Source organism: Pyricularia pennisetigena, chromosome 3 (genome assembly GCF_004337985.1).
Source record: "Pyricularia pennisetigena strain Br36 chromosome 3, whole genome shotgun sequence".
In the NCBI taxonomy this organism is placed as follows: domain Eukaryota; kingdom Fungi; phylum Ascomycota; class Sordariomycetes; order Magnaporthales; family Pyriculariaceae; genus Pyricularia; species Pyricularia pennisetigena.
This window is the reverse complement of record NC_043742.1, coordinates 4,407,917-4,422,093: the sequence shown is the minus strand read 5'-3', so window position 1 is coordinate 4,422,093 and position 14,177 is coordinate 4,407,917. Positions and strand designations below refer to the sequence as shown.

The 14,177-nt window shown below is 52.9% G+C and overlaps 3 protein-coding genes across 3 annotated transcripts; 2 read left to right on the top strand and 1 right to left on the bottom strand.

Annotated features, from left to right (window-relative positions):
- Positions 1 to 2,363: 2,363 nt before the first annotated feature.
- Positions 2,364 to 4,366, top strand: PpBr36_02928 (uncharacterized protein; the record flags this gene model as incomplete). The annotated part of the gene is made up of 4 exons (XM_029890105.1): positions 2,364 to 2,563; positions 2,631 to 2,714; positions 2,778 to 2,940; positions 3,017 to 4,366. The coding sequence occupies 4 exons, from the start codon at positions 2,364 to 2,366 to the stop codon at positions 4,364 to 4,366; spliced, it is 1,797 nt and encodes a 598-aa protein (XP_029753285.1).
- Positions 4,367 to 6,331: 1,965 nt separating this feature from the next.
- On the top strand, positions 6,332 to 11,136 carry PpBr36_02927 (uncharacterized protein; the record flags this gene model as incomplete). The annotated part of the gene is made up of 2 exons (XM_029890104.1): positions 6,332 to 6,545; positions 6,635 to 11,136. 2 exons carry the CDS (start codon positions 6,332 to 6,334, stop codon positions 11,134 to 11,136), a joined length of 4,716 nt encoding a protein of 1,571 aa, XP_029753280.1.
- Positions 11,137 to 11,762: 626 nt separating this feature from the next.
- On the bottom strand, positions 11,763 to 13,390 carry PpBr36_02926 (uncharacterized protein; the record flags this gene model as incomplete). The annotated part of the gene is made up of 7 exons (XM_029890103.1): positions 11,763 to 11,785; positions 11,847 to 11,896; positions 11,986 to 12,058; positions 12,128 to 12,661; positions 12,823 to 12,928; positions 13,023 to 13,064; positions 13,232 to 13,390. 7 exons carry the CDS (start codon positions 13,388 to 13,390, stop codon positions 11,763 to 11,765), a joined length of 987 nt encoding a protein of 328 aa, XP_029753281.1.
- Positions 13,391 to 14,177: the final 787 nt, after the last annotated feature.

Sequence of the window (14,177 nt, the reverse complement as noted above, 5' to 3'; positions counted from 1 at the left end):
TCTTTTTTTTTTTTCTTTTTTCTTCTTTTTTTTTTCTTCTCATCTTGCATTGTGTTTTTCGAGATTGGTCCACGTCTAGACGTGATTCGATCGAAGGAATCCGTCTTAGTAGAAAATTAAGTTACTGTTTGGTGTGAGCCTAACAATAAAAGGCACCTGGCTAATCAACATATACGTAGAACCTACCTGAAGTAAGGGCGAAACCGATAGTGCCATCTGTTTGCATCCCTGCTGTTCAATTCAAATTGAACAAACGGGACTGGGGGTGAGCCAGCAGCCTGGCTAGGGACGAAGGAAAGAGAAAGAACAGACGAACTTCAAAACGGTCAGCTTTGTCGCCTGTTGTCAGGCGCTCATATTGACCTGGCACCGATAATCTGACAGAATGTCAAGAGAAATCCCCACTTACACCGACACTAGTCGACTGTAATTGGATGAACCCGTCCGTCCTTTCATCTAATACCAAGGTACTTTGTTTGATAGTTTGATAACACTTCATTCTCTCGTGGGTCACTTTGCTTCTAGGACGTTGTTTTCAAGCCTGAAAACACCTTACAGTAGCTGTCTGCAGGTTTATCGTTATTGGCACAGCAATTGCTTGCTGCGCCCCTTTTGAGATGCAAATTAAAGCCACGATCCGTCGCATAAGGCTGTGGTGATTGAGGAAGTGGGTGATCTAATTGTCGTCTCAGCCATGCACCCTATGCCTAACCTTGATTTCGCCTGGGGCACCGGCGTTGAAGAGAAGTGCGCCTTCGCTCGCTTCCTCATGAACGATTCGCAAGCTGACCCTCACGCTCATCAATGCGCTCGGCCTGGCTCCAGCATCACCGATACTCTTTTTCTTTTCTTTTTTTTTTTTTTTTTTGGTTTTTTGTTTGTCTATCTGGCCCGAGCTTGAGGGGGAAAATTTCCTGGGCAAGGAAACTGCAGCGACACCCTTGCTAATCAATGAAATTACCGCTGCCCTTCTGGGTCAAGGCCTCGGTGCAACCCCTGCAAGAGCTGGGTACACCCCCTTCAATCCCTGTCTAAATGCTCCACGCGGCAAGCAAAGCGGAGGGGATCAAGCGGGAGAAATCCGCAACGTTTTGATTTGAGCCCCGCCCGTTGCTGTATCGCGACTGGGTCTTGGACTCCACTCACTGGTCCCTGGCGCCTGTTCGTGCCGACTACAGAATCTGTGCCCGGCTGCTGTTTTGCGACCTGCTTGGCCGGCCGCTCCACCCAGTCACCCAGCTGACTGGCTGGTGGTCGTTTCCTCGTAGTCGGTCACTCTCACAATCTCTCGTCTCTTGGGTAAAGAAACATTGTCACCATCACTGCTCGCCACACCGGCAAAGGCATCGCATCCGCGCGAAAGACCTCTCTGTGCAGCCATTCAGTCAATAACCTAGATACCTGCAGCTTGTTCAAGGTATCATTTAGGGTAGGCTGCGAAACCAGTCTGGTCCCCACGAGATCTTGCAACCGTCCATCTCGTCCTCTCTTTTGTGTTTCATTCGTTGTGCTTTGATCAGCTTTACCATCTGAACCCCAATTGTTGTCTTCATCACCTAACTTATTTGTTTCTTTATTTTATTTATTTGTTTCGATATCCTTGCCCTTTTTTCTTTGCAAAAGTCTCACAAGGCTTTCCACACGCTCATTTCTTATTCCGTCTCTCATCGGTCCCTTCTGGTTCAGAGAAAGCAGTTCTGCGGCGCCTAGCTTTGCATTGACCCACGCGGCACTAAAACAGCTCGCAAAAGGTCGATTCTCACCCAGCCTGCAGTGATCTGCATACAATTTGTTCCACACATTCGTTTGCCATCAATCCCAGGAAAGACGTAAAGCACCGCGAGCAGCTTCCCACCCTCGGCACAACGACCTAAATTGAATTGTCGCCATATCGCAACGTTCCTGCCGCAGCTGCCGTCATCATTCCTTAATTCCAACTGTCGTCGGTCGTTTCTTAATATTACCCTTGGTGGACCGAAGTCACGCACTCCCAGCCACCCTTCGGCAAACACACCGTCCTTGGTCTGTCGGCACCGGCCATATCTTCAGACTCCCTTCACTCACTACGAAACCCGAGTATTCGGTCGTTTAGCTCGGCATCTTTCTTTTTGGGTATTGGCAACTTGAATCGAGTAGCATCAGTCACAACGACGACACCTTACTACCAATCACCTCATCAAAAAAGTGGTGTCGCGCCGCTACTTGCGACCGGTTGTTGAAGACGAATACAAACGCATCGCGTAACCAGAAGATTATGAAGCGGCAGTAATCGGAAATTTTGTTTAACTCTTTGCGCAGTTGCTCAACACCTTCACCAGACGACCTGGTCTGTACGCGCCCGGCACGCAATCCTGCAGAGCATCATGACCAAGCCGTCCAGCCAGGAAAGGATACGGCGGAGGAGAGGACGGCCTGTCGCCAGCATCCGAAGCCTGGTGCTCTCCACGTTTCTGTCGTCTGCGCCTGTGTCAATGGCTGCGTGTATCTCGATGCAAGGGTCTACTGCTTGCCCAGCATTCCAGTCAGCCTCTGTCTCAAATGACGACTTCATTGTCGGGCTCTTGTGAGTAAAAATTCGCCCGAAAGCTGTAGGTAGTAGCTGAACCTGTTTCCTAACCCAAGTCTTTTAGCTCCTTCATGCGGTTTGTTTCAAACACACAAAATTTTGACGACCGATTAAAGGAATACGTCCGTACGAGCTACGTTCAAGAAAAGTACGTGCTTGATAATAAAGCAGACCCACGTCCCTGATCAGCCAGCTAACGATAACCGCTTAGGTATCAAACACTGCTTGGTTGTGGTGGAATTAATCTTTCAAACACGACAGAGCAATATGCACGGTTTACTACGACAACGATATGCAATGCACTGGTGCAGAACTCGATTGACAGGTGCAGCCTTAGGGCAGAGCAATCCCGTCCTGTCTGCGCCGAGACTTGCGTAGGTTATTTGACGACCCAGCTTATGACTCGGAGACCAGCTCGTGTTGGACGCGATTGCTGACAAACAATCACAGGCCCAATTTGCCCAGAGCGAGGCATTGATCGCGTCCGATGGCAGGTTGTGTGCGAATGCTGGCAGCAATGCTCAGAGGCAGATAAGGGCCGACTTCACCAACTGCGCCCTGCCAGCCAATTCCCTATCTTCTCAAACCTGCATTCAGGGCATCACCAACGAGCCCGAAAACTGTGGTTATGGCACTAGCACAATCGGCCTGTGCTCGTACTGCGCGTCAGGCGGTATTAATTCCACCGACACATGCTGCTACACGTCCAACGCGCAGAACCGATGCGCTGGCGTTGTTCTCCCGACTGTCATTCCCAGCATGTCACTTCCCACCGTGGTACCCACCAGCACGGGTACGCCGGCTCCCTCGCCCGAACGAAACGGTCTTTCAGGGGGCGCTATAGCCGGCATTGTTATCGGATCCATCATTGGCTTTGCCCTCATCGCAGCTCTCATCTTTGTGTGTATACTTCTCCGGAGACGACGTCGCGGCAGCCAAAGTGGGAGCATCTTCAACCAACCTTCGCCTGCTCGCAGAGGAGGCACCTCTACCTCCCAAGTGCACAATGTGCCCTCGGGACCAAATCCGCAAGGCTACGAAGTCCTTCCAGGCGGTAGAATCGCGAGGATGTCAGCGCTCGAAGGCCATACCGGAGACTCGCCGTCTCGCCATGGGTATGGCGGCCGCGATGGCCGGGGTCTACCGCTTGGAGCTGCTGCGGTTGGCGCGGCAGCCGGCTATGGCGCGGGCAGGAGCAGGGGAGGGGACAATCAGAGCTCCTCTGACGATTATGCCGAAAGCCCTGAGCCCGAACCCCGAGTTGGCGTACTGCGACCGCCGCCTGCAGCCCTCAGGAGGCACGGCTCGTTGTCAAGTGGTTCGGCTTTGGGCGAAGGCGATCCTAATTCTCCAGGTAGTGCAGGTGGCATGTCTTCATCTCCGCCCGGTATGGCCAGCCAGCAGTCGGAACAATTACCGTTCTTCAAGGATTACTACTCCCAAGATGACATTCACCCAGGCGACAAAGTCTCTGTTCTCTGGGCTTACCAACCCCGCGCTGCTGACGAGTTCACATTGGAGAGAGGTGACATGCTCAAGATTGTCGGTATTTGGGACGATGGCTGGGCCACGGGTGTGCTTCTGGATGAGCGCGCCGATGAATGGGAGGCCCGACGACACAAACAGCGAGACAGTGGTGTGTCCCACACCTCGGGACCGGCACGAGACGTATCGTCACCGCCAGCCAGTGGCGAGATCAAGGCATTCCCGCTCGTCTGCGTGTGCTTGCCTGAGCACTGGAGAAAGACGATCGATAGCGACGGCTCGACGGAAGCAGGCTCCAGTGGCTACCCAGTCTGAACAAGGCACTTTTGCAACGTCTGATATTACGAATTCTTATGCCCATCATTCCTCGATTTCCGGAGTTTGGCGCCTTTTTCTTCCTCAAAAGCATTTGCAGATACCCTGCAAGATTTCACATCTCAGCGTTCAGTCACCGAGTACAACAGCTGCATCGCCTTATACCTCTTCCCTGCACATAGAGATCATATGATGCATATCCTTTTCTGCTTTTTTGCGACTTTACGCTTAATGGTCCCAGTTTCAGTCATAGACCTCCTTTTCGTCCAGCTTGCCCTGTTCAGCCTCTTTGTTCTTACGTTTTGAGCACGGGATCGGTTTGGTCCGCCTGCTGCAGGCAGTCATACTTGTTGGGAGGCATTGCGCAATATAATAAACAGCCGGCAGAACCCTGTGCATAAACCCTCCCCTTTCGTTTCGATTGATGCTTAATTATACCCGGTCGCTAGGCCATCGGTGGGTTTTCTTATTTTCTGCTATGTTTTAGTGTGAGTGGTCGGGGAGGGTAATTGGCTTTCTAATCTTTCTTTTATGTCATTATGCGCATCGCGGACTGGAAGCTTTCCACGGTGGTATAGTCTAATGGATGAGAGAAGCCCAACTTGTCGAGCCAGATAGATCTTGTGCAGGTTGATGGGTTGGATTTGACAATGCTATGCAAACAAAATTTTGCGTGCCTTTTTTTCTCAATCACCTGATCGTCGTCAGCATATTACCTACACTATTGGTAATGTAGGCCAGGTAGCTGTGGCACATGTACAGCGGCTGATTTTTCTCGCCGTTTGTCTTGGCACTCAACTTCAGGCAAGATGTGGATTAGAATAGGTATAGCTCTAGTGTCGTCTGATTATGACCCTAGAGGTCCTGGACACGAATCCAATTTTGTCCATCAAAGGTGACTGGAATTTTTTTTTTCTTCTCTTTTTGAGTGGGCTTTAATGAGTAGTGCGATAGATAGAGATAGTATGGCGAGGGCACACTCGTGAAGCTAAAGTGATGAGAGTAGACTAGACCAGTCCAAAGCTAGGTCTGATTTATTCCGATATCGTTTTAGATTGCTTCAGCCGACCTGTCATCAAGTTGACAAGCTGACAACCCCGTCAAACAAATCACCTTGTTTAGGGACGTACTTAGTTATTGCCAAAGGCAAAACAGCTGAGCTCCGGTTTCATAAAAACAGCCTTGTCGTCCGGGCCGCCGTCGGGTGTGGCTGTTTCAGGGCGATCACCGCCATCGCACTTAAACTTCACGAGATGGATCTATTCTAGTCTAGTGTAGTGCTAATCGGGAATTGGGACAGACTGGTGCGTGACGGTGATTCTGGGAACGAAAAGCGCTGGATAAGTATACGGTGGGCAGATTGCATGTGTTTCCAGGGCAAACAAGTCTAGACTCGGAGTCTTTGTTCTTTATCCCCTCGTATCATTCATGTGTTTTAGGGACACAGAGTGCTCGAAATCGTTTATGATATTTGGTCAGGCGATAAATGATAGATTTCTCACTTGAGCAACTGATGTACCTACGTACTGATTTATCTTTATCTACAATCTGGGGTATGCCATTTACTGCGGGGGGGCCATCAGTACCCACCAACTGGCAGCTGTGGCGGGGAGCAGCTATCTTGGCTTGCTTGGTCAGAGCTCCACATGCCTCGTCATTCTGGATGTCCCATGCATGGTTCGGTTCGCATGTTAACTCAGTCGTGACATGCTCTTCCCGCACACACATATCATCACCTGGTGAAGGGGAAACATCATTCAACACAATACCGCGATAACTGTAATGTGAGGAGCCGCGGTCATCATATATCATTACCCTGATTGAAGCCAAGTGGATATCGAGCGACTTTCTCCGAGTGTTGTCAACGTCTTTATTGATGTCTTCGCCATGATTAACGGGTAGAGCTGGTGAAGGACCGCGGTAGCTCCCATCTAGCGGAAACGCCCTCGTGCTCCAGCCTCCACCATGGGCCAGGGATTCTCTCTCACTTCGCCGCCAGCTGGCTCTGCCGGTATCGACATACCAGAACTGGGCGATCTTGTGTACGAAAAGTCGGTCGGCACGGCGCGCTTTCTCAAGTGCATCCGTGCTAGACATCACGATGGCGTCGTGCTGGTCAAGGTGCTTACCAAGCCGTATACCCCCATGCCTCTTGACGACTATAGGCAAGAGATAATTCGTAAGATGCTGCTCCATCCCTGTCGTGCATGCGCAATCCAAGATTAGGGACAGCGTTTGACCATGATTTTCTGCTTCTCAAACTTGCAGGTGAAAGCAAAGCCCTGGCCGACGTACCGAACGCCTTGGCATACCAGAGGGTCATCGAGACGGACACCAACGGATACCTCGTGCGACAGTACCTCTACAACTCCCTCTACGATCGATTCAGTACCCGGCCGTTCTTGGAGGACATTGAGAAGAAATGGCTTGCCTTCCAGCTGCTCTGCGCCCTGCGCGACTGCCACAGCAGGGACATCTACCATGGCGATATCAAGACGGAGAATATCCTGGTGACCTCATGGAACTGGCTGTATCTGTCAGACTTTTCCTCCTCCTTCAAGCCCGTCATTCTGCCCGACGACAACCCGGCCGACTTCTCTTACTTTTTTGATACGTCGGGCCGGAGGACCTGCTACATTGCGCCCGAACGCTTCCAGTCCGCCGGAGACGCACTAAATTCTCCCACCAAGCTCAACTGGGCTATGGATATATTCAGCGCCGGCTGCGTCATTGCTGAGCTGCTGACTGAGGCGCCCATATTCAGTCTCAGTCAACTGTACAACTACCGCAGTGGGAAATACGACCCTGCCATCTCGCACTTGTCCCACATCCCCGACAAGGATATGCGCGATATGATAATTCATATGATACAGTTGGATCCTCAAAAGAGATATTCGGCCGAGGATTACCTGCGCTTCTGGCGCAAGACTGTCTTCCCGGACTACTTCTACGACTTTCTTCACCAGTACATGGAGGTCATAACGGATCCGTCATCGGGTCAATATCCCATATCAGGGGCAACACGGAACCTTGGAGAGGCTGACGAACGGATCGACAGAGTCTTTTATGATTTCGACAAGATCTCTTACTCGCTGGGCTATCAGCATAACGCGACCTCAGGGAGCGGCGACCTTGTCCCGAAGCCTCCTCGCCTCGGTCTGGGCCACTTCCCCGTCAGGCTTAATATACCAAACCACGAGCATTATGTATCCAGCCAGGGGCAACCGCCATCCGACGATGGCACTCTGATTTTTCTGGCTTTGATATGCTCCTCGATACGTAACACTGCGAGGGCAGCGTCCAAGATTCGAGCGTGCGATGTTCTCCTCGCCTTCTCGGAGAGAATAACGGATGAAGCAAAGCTGGACCGGGTTGTGCCGTACCTCATGAGCCTGCTGAACGACAAAGCCGACATGGTTGTGATTACCGCAATCAGGACAATCACGCAGGTCCTGGCTCTCGTCAAGGTTGTCACACCTGTGAACTCGCCCATATTCCTCGAGTACATTCTGCCACGGATGCAGGTAGCCCTTACTAGCGCGCAGGCAAATCCTAGTCCGCTGGTGAGAATGACACATGCATCTTGTCTCGGCACACTGGCCACTACTGCTGCCCGATATCTGGACATATCAGGTGCTTTAAGGGCCGAGGGGGCAATCACGGTTGCCGACCCTGAGGTCGAGCCAGGGAGCACCGCTGCTTTTGATGGCATGTTCGAGCATACTCGACATGAGCTGGTGATTCAGTTCGAGTTACACGTCAAGCTGTTAATCGAGGACCCGGACCCATTCGTCCGGAGAGCTTTCCTCAGCTCAGTTCCGGAACTGTGCATGTTCTTTGGAACAGCAGATTCCAACGACATCATCCTCGCACACCTCAATACGTACCTCAACGACCGCGATTGGACCCTCAAGTGTGCTCTTTTCGACACCATCGTTGGCATTGCTGCCTTTATCGGGAGTACAAGTCTGGACGAGTTCATACTACCACTAATGGTGCAGGCTCTGATGGACACGGAGGAAAACGTGGTGCAAGGTGCGCTACACTCGTTGGCTGAGCTGGCCGAGCTTGGGCTATTGTCCAAGTCGAGAGTGTGCGAGCTCGTCGAGGTTGTAGCGCGCTTCACTATGCACCCGAACATCTGGATACGCGAGTCTGCGACCGAGTTCATCGCGATGGCCACCAAGTATCTAACCGCGGCCGACATCAGGTGCATGGTGTACCCAATAGTAGCCCCGTACCTAAAGCCTGGCATCATCCCACAGTTCTCCGAGCTGGCGTTACTTAGCACACTCAAGAGACCGCTCACAAGACCAGTGTTTGACCAGGCACTATTGTGGGCTTTCAAATCAGACCGAGGGCTGTTTTGGAAACCTTTACAAAAAGCACGGGCGCTCATGCTCGGAAATTCCTCTGCTGCAAAGAGCAGCGGCCGCGGTTCAAGTGAGCATAACCCAGCCACTTTGGGCAAGGTCCCACGCAACGAAGAGGACGAGCAGTGGCTTTCAAGACTGCGCAATCTGGGCTTGTCGCAAGAAGATGAATTCAAGCTTCTGAGCTTGAGAGAGTTTATCTGGAGGTTGAGTCAGATGAAGACTCGGGACTCGGCAGCTGCCAAGGACGAGGACAAAATGTCAAAGCAGCTGAACAATATTATCCCCCTCCGCACGCTTGGAGTGACACCACAAATGGTCTTTTTTGACGAGGAGCCGAAGGGCATGTCTCAGGGAGGCGGCGAACTGGACGGCGCCCCCCGCACCATTACGGATGCACTGCGGGATGCATCCATGAGCATTGATGACCCGGTGGCGAGGCGCCGGCGTGCAGCACTCAACAGCCACAGGACCCGTCTGAACAGCCGCAACAGCTTGTCGCCCATGTCCATCGAAGGGCGCATGTCGTTGGATGATGAGGTGGCAGGTGCCCCGTCGAGCCCCTCGCCAGGGCTTCTTTCACCACCTGGGGACGGGGAAAAGCACAGATCCAATGGACAAGGACCCAAGAGGACCTTGCGTCACCAGTCGAGTGCACTTAGCCTACTAAACCGCAAGGACAGCGCCAAGTCCGGGGCAGAGACTGGCATGACTGAAGCAAACGCCTTTGGCCAGGTTGGAGGCCCATCCTCGCAGACTTCCAAGACTAAACCACTGGCGGCCGACGTCGCTGAGGATCCGCTGGCTAAAAATAGGCCGAGAGCTAATCATAGTTATGAAGGTAACGACCCCAACATCCTCCGGATGCTGGACTCGATGTACGTGGACAATTATCCACACGACGTCGCTGAGTTCGGACCACTGGTGGCGCCAATCGCTCGACGAAGAGTCAGCAGACCAGCTACGGCTGATGGTTCTGAACAAGGATGGAGGCCAGAAGGTAAGCTTGTGGCAACCTTCTCGGAGCATACTGGGGCCATCAACAGGGTGGTGCCGTCGCCGGATCACGTCTTCTTCATCACGGGTGGTGACGACGGAACGGTCAGAGTTTGGGATACCGCAAGGCTGGAGCGTAACATTGCGCACCGCTCAAGAGCAGTTTACTCACATGCGCCAGGTGTCAGAGTACTGTCTTTGTGTTTTATCCAGGATACCCACTGCTTTGTGAGTTGTGGAAGTGATGGGAGTGTACATATAGTCAAGGTTGAGTGTTCCATGTCTGGAGATGTGACACGGTACAACAAACAGCCGCGAATGATCCGTCGGTACCAACTCGGCCGGCCTGGTGAATTCGCCGTGTGGTGCGAGCACTACAAGCAGCAAGGGAACGGCTCGCCAGGTAGCACCGAGGGTGGCACGACAGGGTTCAACTCGACGACCTCGACGCTGATCCTGGCAACCAACATGTCACGGGTGGAAGCCATTGACCTGCGCAATACAACGCTGCTCTGGGCGCTCGAGAATCCCGTACACCACGGAACGCCGACGTGTTTCTGCCTAGACCGCAAGCGCAACTGGCTGTGTCTGGGAACCTCGCATGGCGTGCTCGACCTCTGGGATCTGCGCTTCAAAGTCCGTCTCAAGGCGTGGGGTGTTCCCGGAAAGGGCGCCGTCTACCGTCTCGCAGTGCACCCTACCAAGGGCCGCGGGAGGTGGGTGTGTGTCGCGGGGGGCACCGGACAGGGCGAGGTGACTGTTTGGGACCTGGAGAAGACGACGTGCCGCGAGGTCTACCGAGTAGGCGGGAACAAGGAGGCCCCGCGCGGCTACAGCGCTTGGGAGGTGGACGAAGACAAACCAGAGGGCATGCTGGGCCGGTTCGCGGCCGACATTGAGACAGGGGAGGCTCCCCACGTCACGGGCGGCTCAGACCGCGGGGTGCGCGCCATGGTTGTCGGAAGCAGCAGCGCCAGCGTCGAGGTCGACAATGGCGGCGGCGGCGGCGGTGGCGGCCGTGACGTACGTTATGCCTACATCCTCACGGCCGGCTCCGACAAGAAGCTCCGGTTCTGGGACTTGTCGCGCATCGAGAACAGCACCGTATTCAGCGGCATCGGGCCCGAGGAGCCGCGGCCGAGCTTCACGGCCAGCCATCCGACTACGGCGCTTACGCTCAACACTGAGAGGCTGCCAAGGCAGAGCGTCGGTGCCGCTGGCGACGATGGCGGCAAGGGCAAGGGTCGGGCCAAGGCCACGCGGTCGACCGTCGTCTCGATCCAGCAGCAGCAACTGCTAAGGAGTCATCTGGATGCCGTCCTCGACGTTGCTGTCATCGAGAGTCCGTACACCATGACTGTGTCCGTGGACCGCATGGGAGTAGTGTTTGTATTTCAGTAACACTCGCAGGAAGCCGCCGTGTTTGATAGCGTTCCGTCCCTGGAAGGTTTGGGTTCTACTGGCAGGGAACAATGGGCCGTTTGGTTGTGGATAGATAGCATAAGGGTTTTATATCAAGTTGAAGTCGAGATGATTACATCAACCTGCCAGTCCGAAAGCCACAAGATCCTTGTATCTAATGCGCATACTTGCCATCTAAAAAAAAAAAAAAAAAAACATCGGTTTCTATTCTTTGATTCGCCGTGTTCACTCTAGAGTGTTTTACTAGACAAGGTCTACTGTTGTTGACGACAAAGGGGTCCATACCAACCCGGCATCTAGAATTACTGAAAGCTTCCTGCCGGCCTCTACGTGGAGGAAAACCGCTGCTCTAAACCCAATAATCACGGACAGAAAAGGGTACCAAAGCCCTACTTAGGATAACGTCGGTAGTGATTGCAATAGGTTCCTCCCCGTTTCTCATCTCGAGTTCAAATGTTGGATATGTAGGTTAATGGACTCCCTTGCTCTCAAGCAATGTTTAAACAGGCTGATGGTAGGAGATACATCCGGTGTAAAGTCACGGCATGAACCCATTCCTGCTAAAACCGAGATGACGAGGCTTTGAATTTTTGCTGGCGAGTTCATTATAGGAAGTAGTCGGGTGTTCCTGGGGCAATGTCAGATCAGCGGATCCAAGCCCAGCTAAACGTTTCATGGAGGACACTTACTTCTCGAAACCAGCGGCTCACCGGCACGCGGGCAGGGGTCGAATTGAAGGCTGTTTTTGGTGTCGTTAGTCCTGACAAGGTTGGCTGCAAGATGACCGGGTTTCAAAGCCGTGGGGATCAACAGTAGACTTCAACTCACAATGTGTATTTGAGGTGCTCGTCAATCTCCATGATGGCAGCTTGGTTACCACAGCGGTAGCAGTAATTCGGGGCTACAGTGCTTCAAAGTTAATGAACCGCCAAGAGCAGACAGGATCATGCTTATCTGTCATGGCTCTTACCTGAAAAGATCGTAACCACATTACGATCCTGCGACCAATTATACCCCTCCATCACCAGCTGATGGGCCCTGGCAATCAGCGTCAAGCCATTGTTGTGGTTAAACGCCTCGGAAATGTCTTGGCCGAACGTGTAGCCAGCACCACGGGGAGAGATTCCCCAACCGCAGCGATCGTCGGGATCCGACCAGAGCAGGTCGCACATGGGCCCCTCGTGGGGAACCTCCTGGATCCTGTCGAGAGCACGGATGTTGTCGAGAGTGTCGATGCTAGGTGACAGACCTCCGTGCAGACAAAAGATCTGGTTGTCGATGAGCGCTGTAAGAGGCAGGTAGTCGAACAAGTCGGTAAAGTACTTCCAGACGTTGGCGTTGCCGTATTTGCGAAGGCACTCATCGTAGAAGCCATACACCTGTGTGATCTGGCGCGACTCGTGGTTTCCGCGGAGGATGGTGATGCGTTGCGGGTAACGGATCTTGAGCGCGACAAGAAGAGTAACCGTCTCCACCGAGTAGTAGCCTCTGTCTACATAGTCGCCTGTTGTATGGAGTGACCGGTCAGCAATGCGGTGGCGCGCGCGCGAGAGAGAGCATTCCAACCGGAAAAGCGCAGGTCAAGCCTGTTGTGGCCGGGTCGTTTGGTGGCAGGCAAAGAAGTGAAGTTGATTCACTGAGCAAGCCAGCGGCAAGGGAACATACCCATGAAAAGATAGTTTGTATCGGGGTTTGGTCCACCAATCTTGAAAAGCTCCATGAGGTCGTGGAACTGGCCGTGTATATCACCACAGACTGTGACAGGACATTTCTGTATGGCGAGCGTGAGTCTCTGCCACAAACGGTACGGACGTGTACGCAGCTGCTTCCACCAGAGAAGGCGAGATAAAGATCAAAGAACCTACCACTGGTTGGACGTTGGACTCATCCTGCAAGACTTCGCGCGCCTGTGAGTGTGAGGAGGGTTCAAATGAAGCGCGTCAGTCATGATCTCTATGTACGCTTTCTCTTGTCATGACCATGGCCTAGCGTGCAAATGCAGCGCCACATAGCGAGAGAAAGAGGGGGGGGTTTTTCCCATCCGGGTCATGCTGAATCAAACGCGCCGACGGACCTTCTCGCACAACCTCTGGACATCGGCCTCGACCAGCTGCTTGCATGCCATCAAGCTCTCAATCCATCCATCCAGTGTCGGAATCGTAGTAGGCTCCGAGGAAGGTTGGGGGGCAAGCTCCGAAGGTACGCGCCCGACGTCCTCCATGTTGGTGTCCATCTTAATTTGATGTTCGTCTTCTGGCGCTGGGAATGGTTTATCAGAGGCTAGCTCTGCGGCGGTGAGGGTCGGGTGCTCGATCGAAAATACTATTTTACCGATTGACTTGGTCTGCTGCTGGTGATGTTGGTTGGAGCAAGGCTGTTTTGTCAAATTATGGCAAGGGCGGTGGGAGGGCGTCGTGGTAGATGAGGTTTTGTGGCTCAATAAATGTCGTCGTTTACGGGCGGGCAAACAAATGTGACGTCGGGATTGGGCTGAATGCCTGCCTGCCTGCCTGCTTGGTTTGCTGCGTCGAGTGTGGGCGGGCGGTTTTTTTGCGTCGCGCGAAACGGGGGGTGGCGGCACTTTGTCTGTCGATTGACAGGTCGGAGGCGGAAGGCACCTCACTCAGCTGGAGGCGAGTCGTTCTTTGAGCTAGTCTACAGTAGCTGTTTGCCTGCTCCTGCACTTGTTGCTTTCAGTTGCTGCGGGGTCTATGTAATAAGCTAGGGTCGATTCTGGTGCGTGCGCGCTGCAATTAAGCGGGTTCGAGAGTGGAGGACGCAAAAGGTGACCTGCCCGGGCTTTTGGTGTATGAAATGGGTTGGCTTGCTGTCTAGTCTAGATTTTAAACATTATCGGATGCGTACAAGAGATTCTAGACAAGAACTTGGCTTGGAGTTTTCCTTTTCCATTCCCCCATGACACTAATTGCACCTTTTAAACTCCAACACATTGTAATGCAGGAATAACAACAAGACTATCGTGGGCGTTGCGTTTGAAGTGATATCGCTCTCCCTAAATA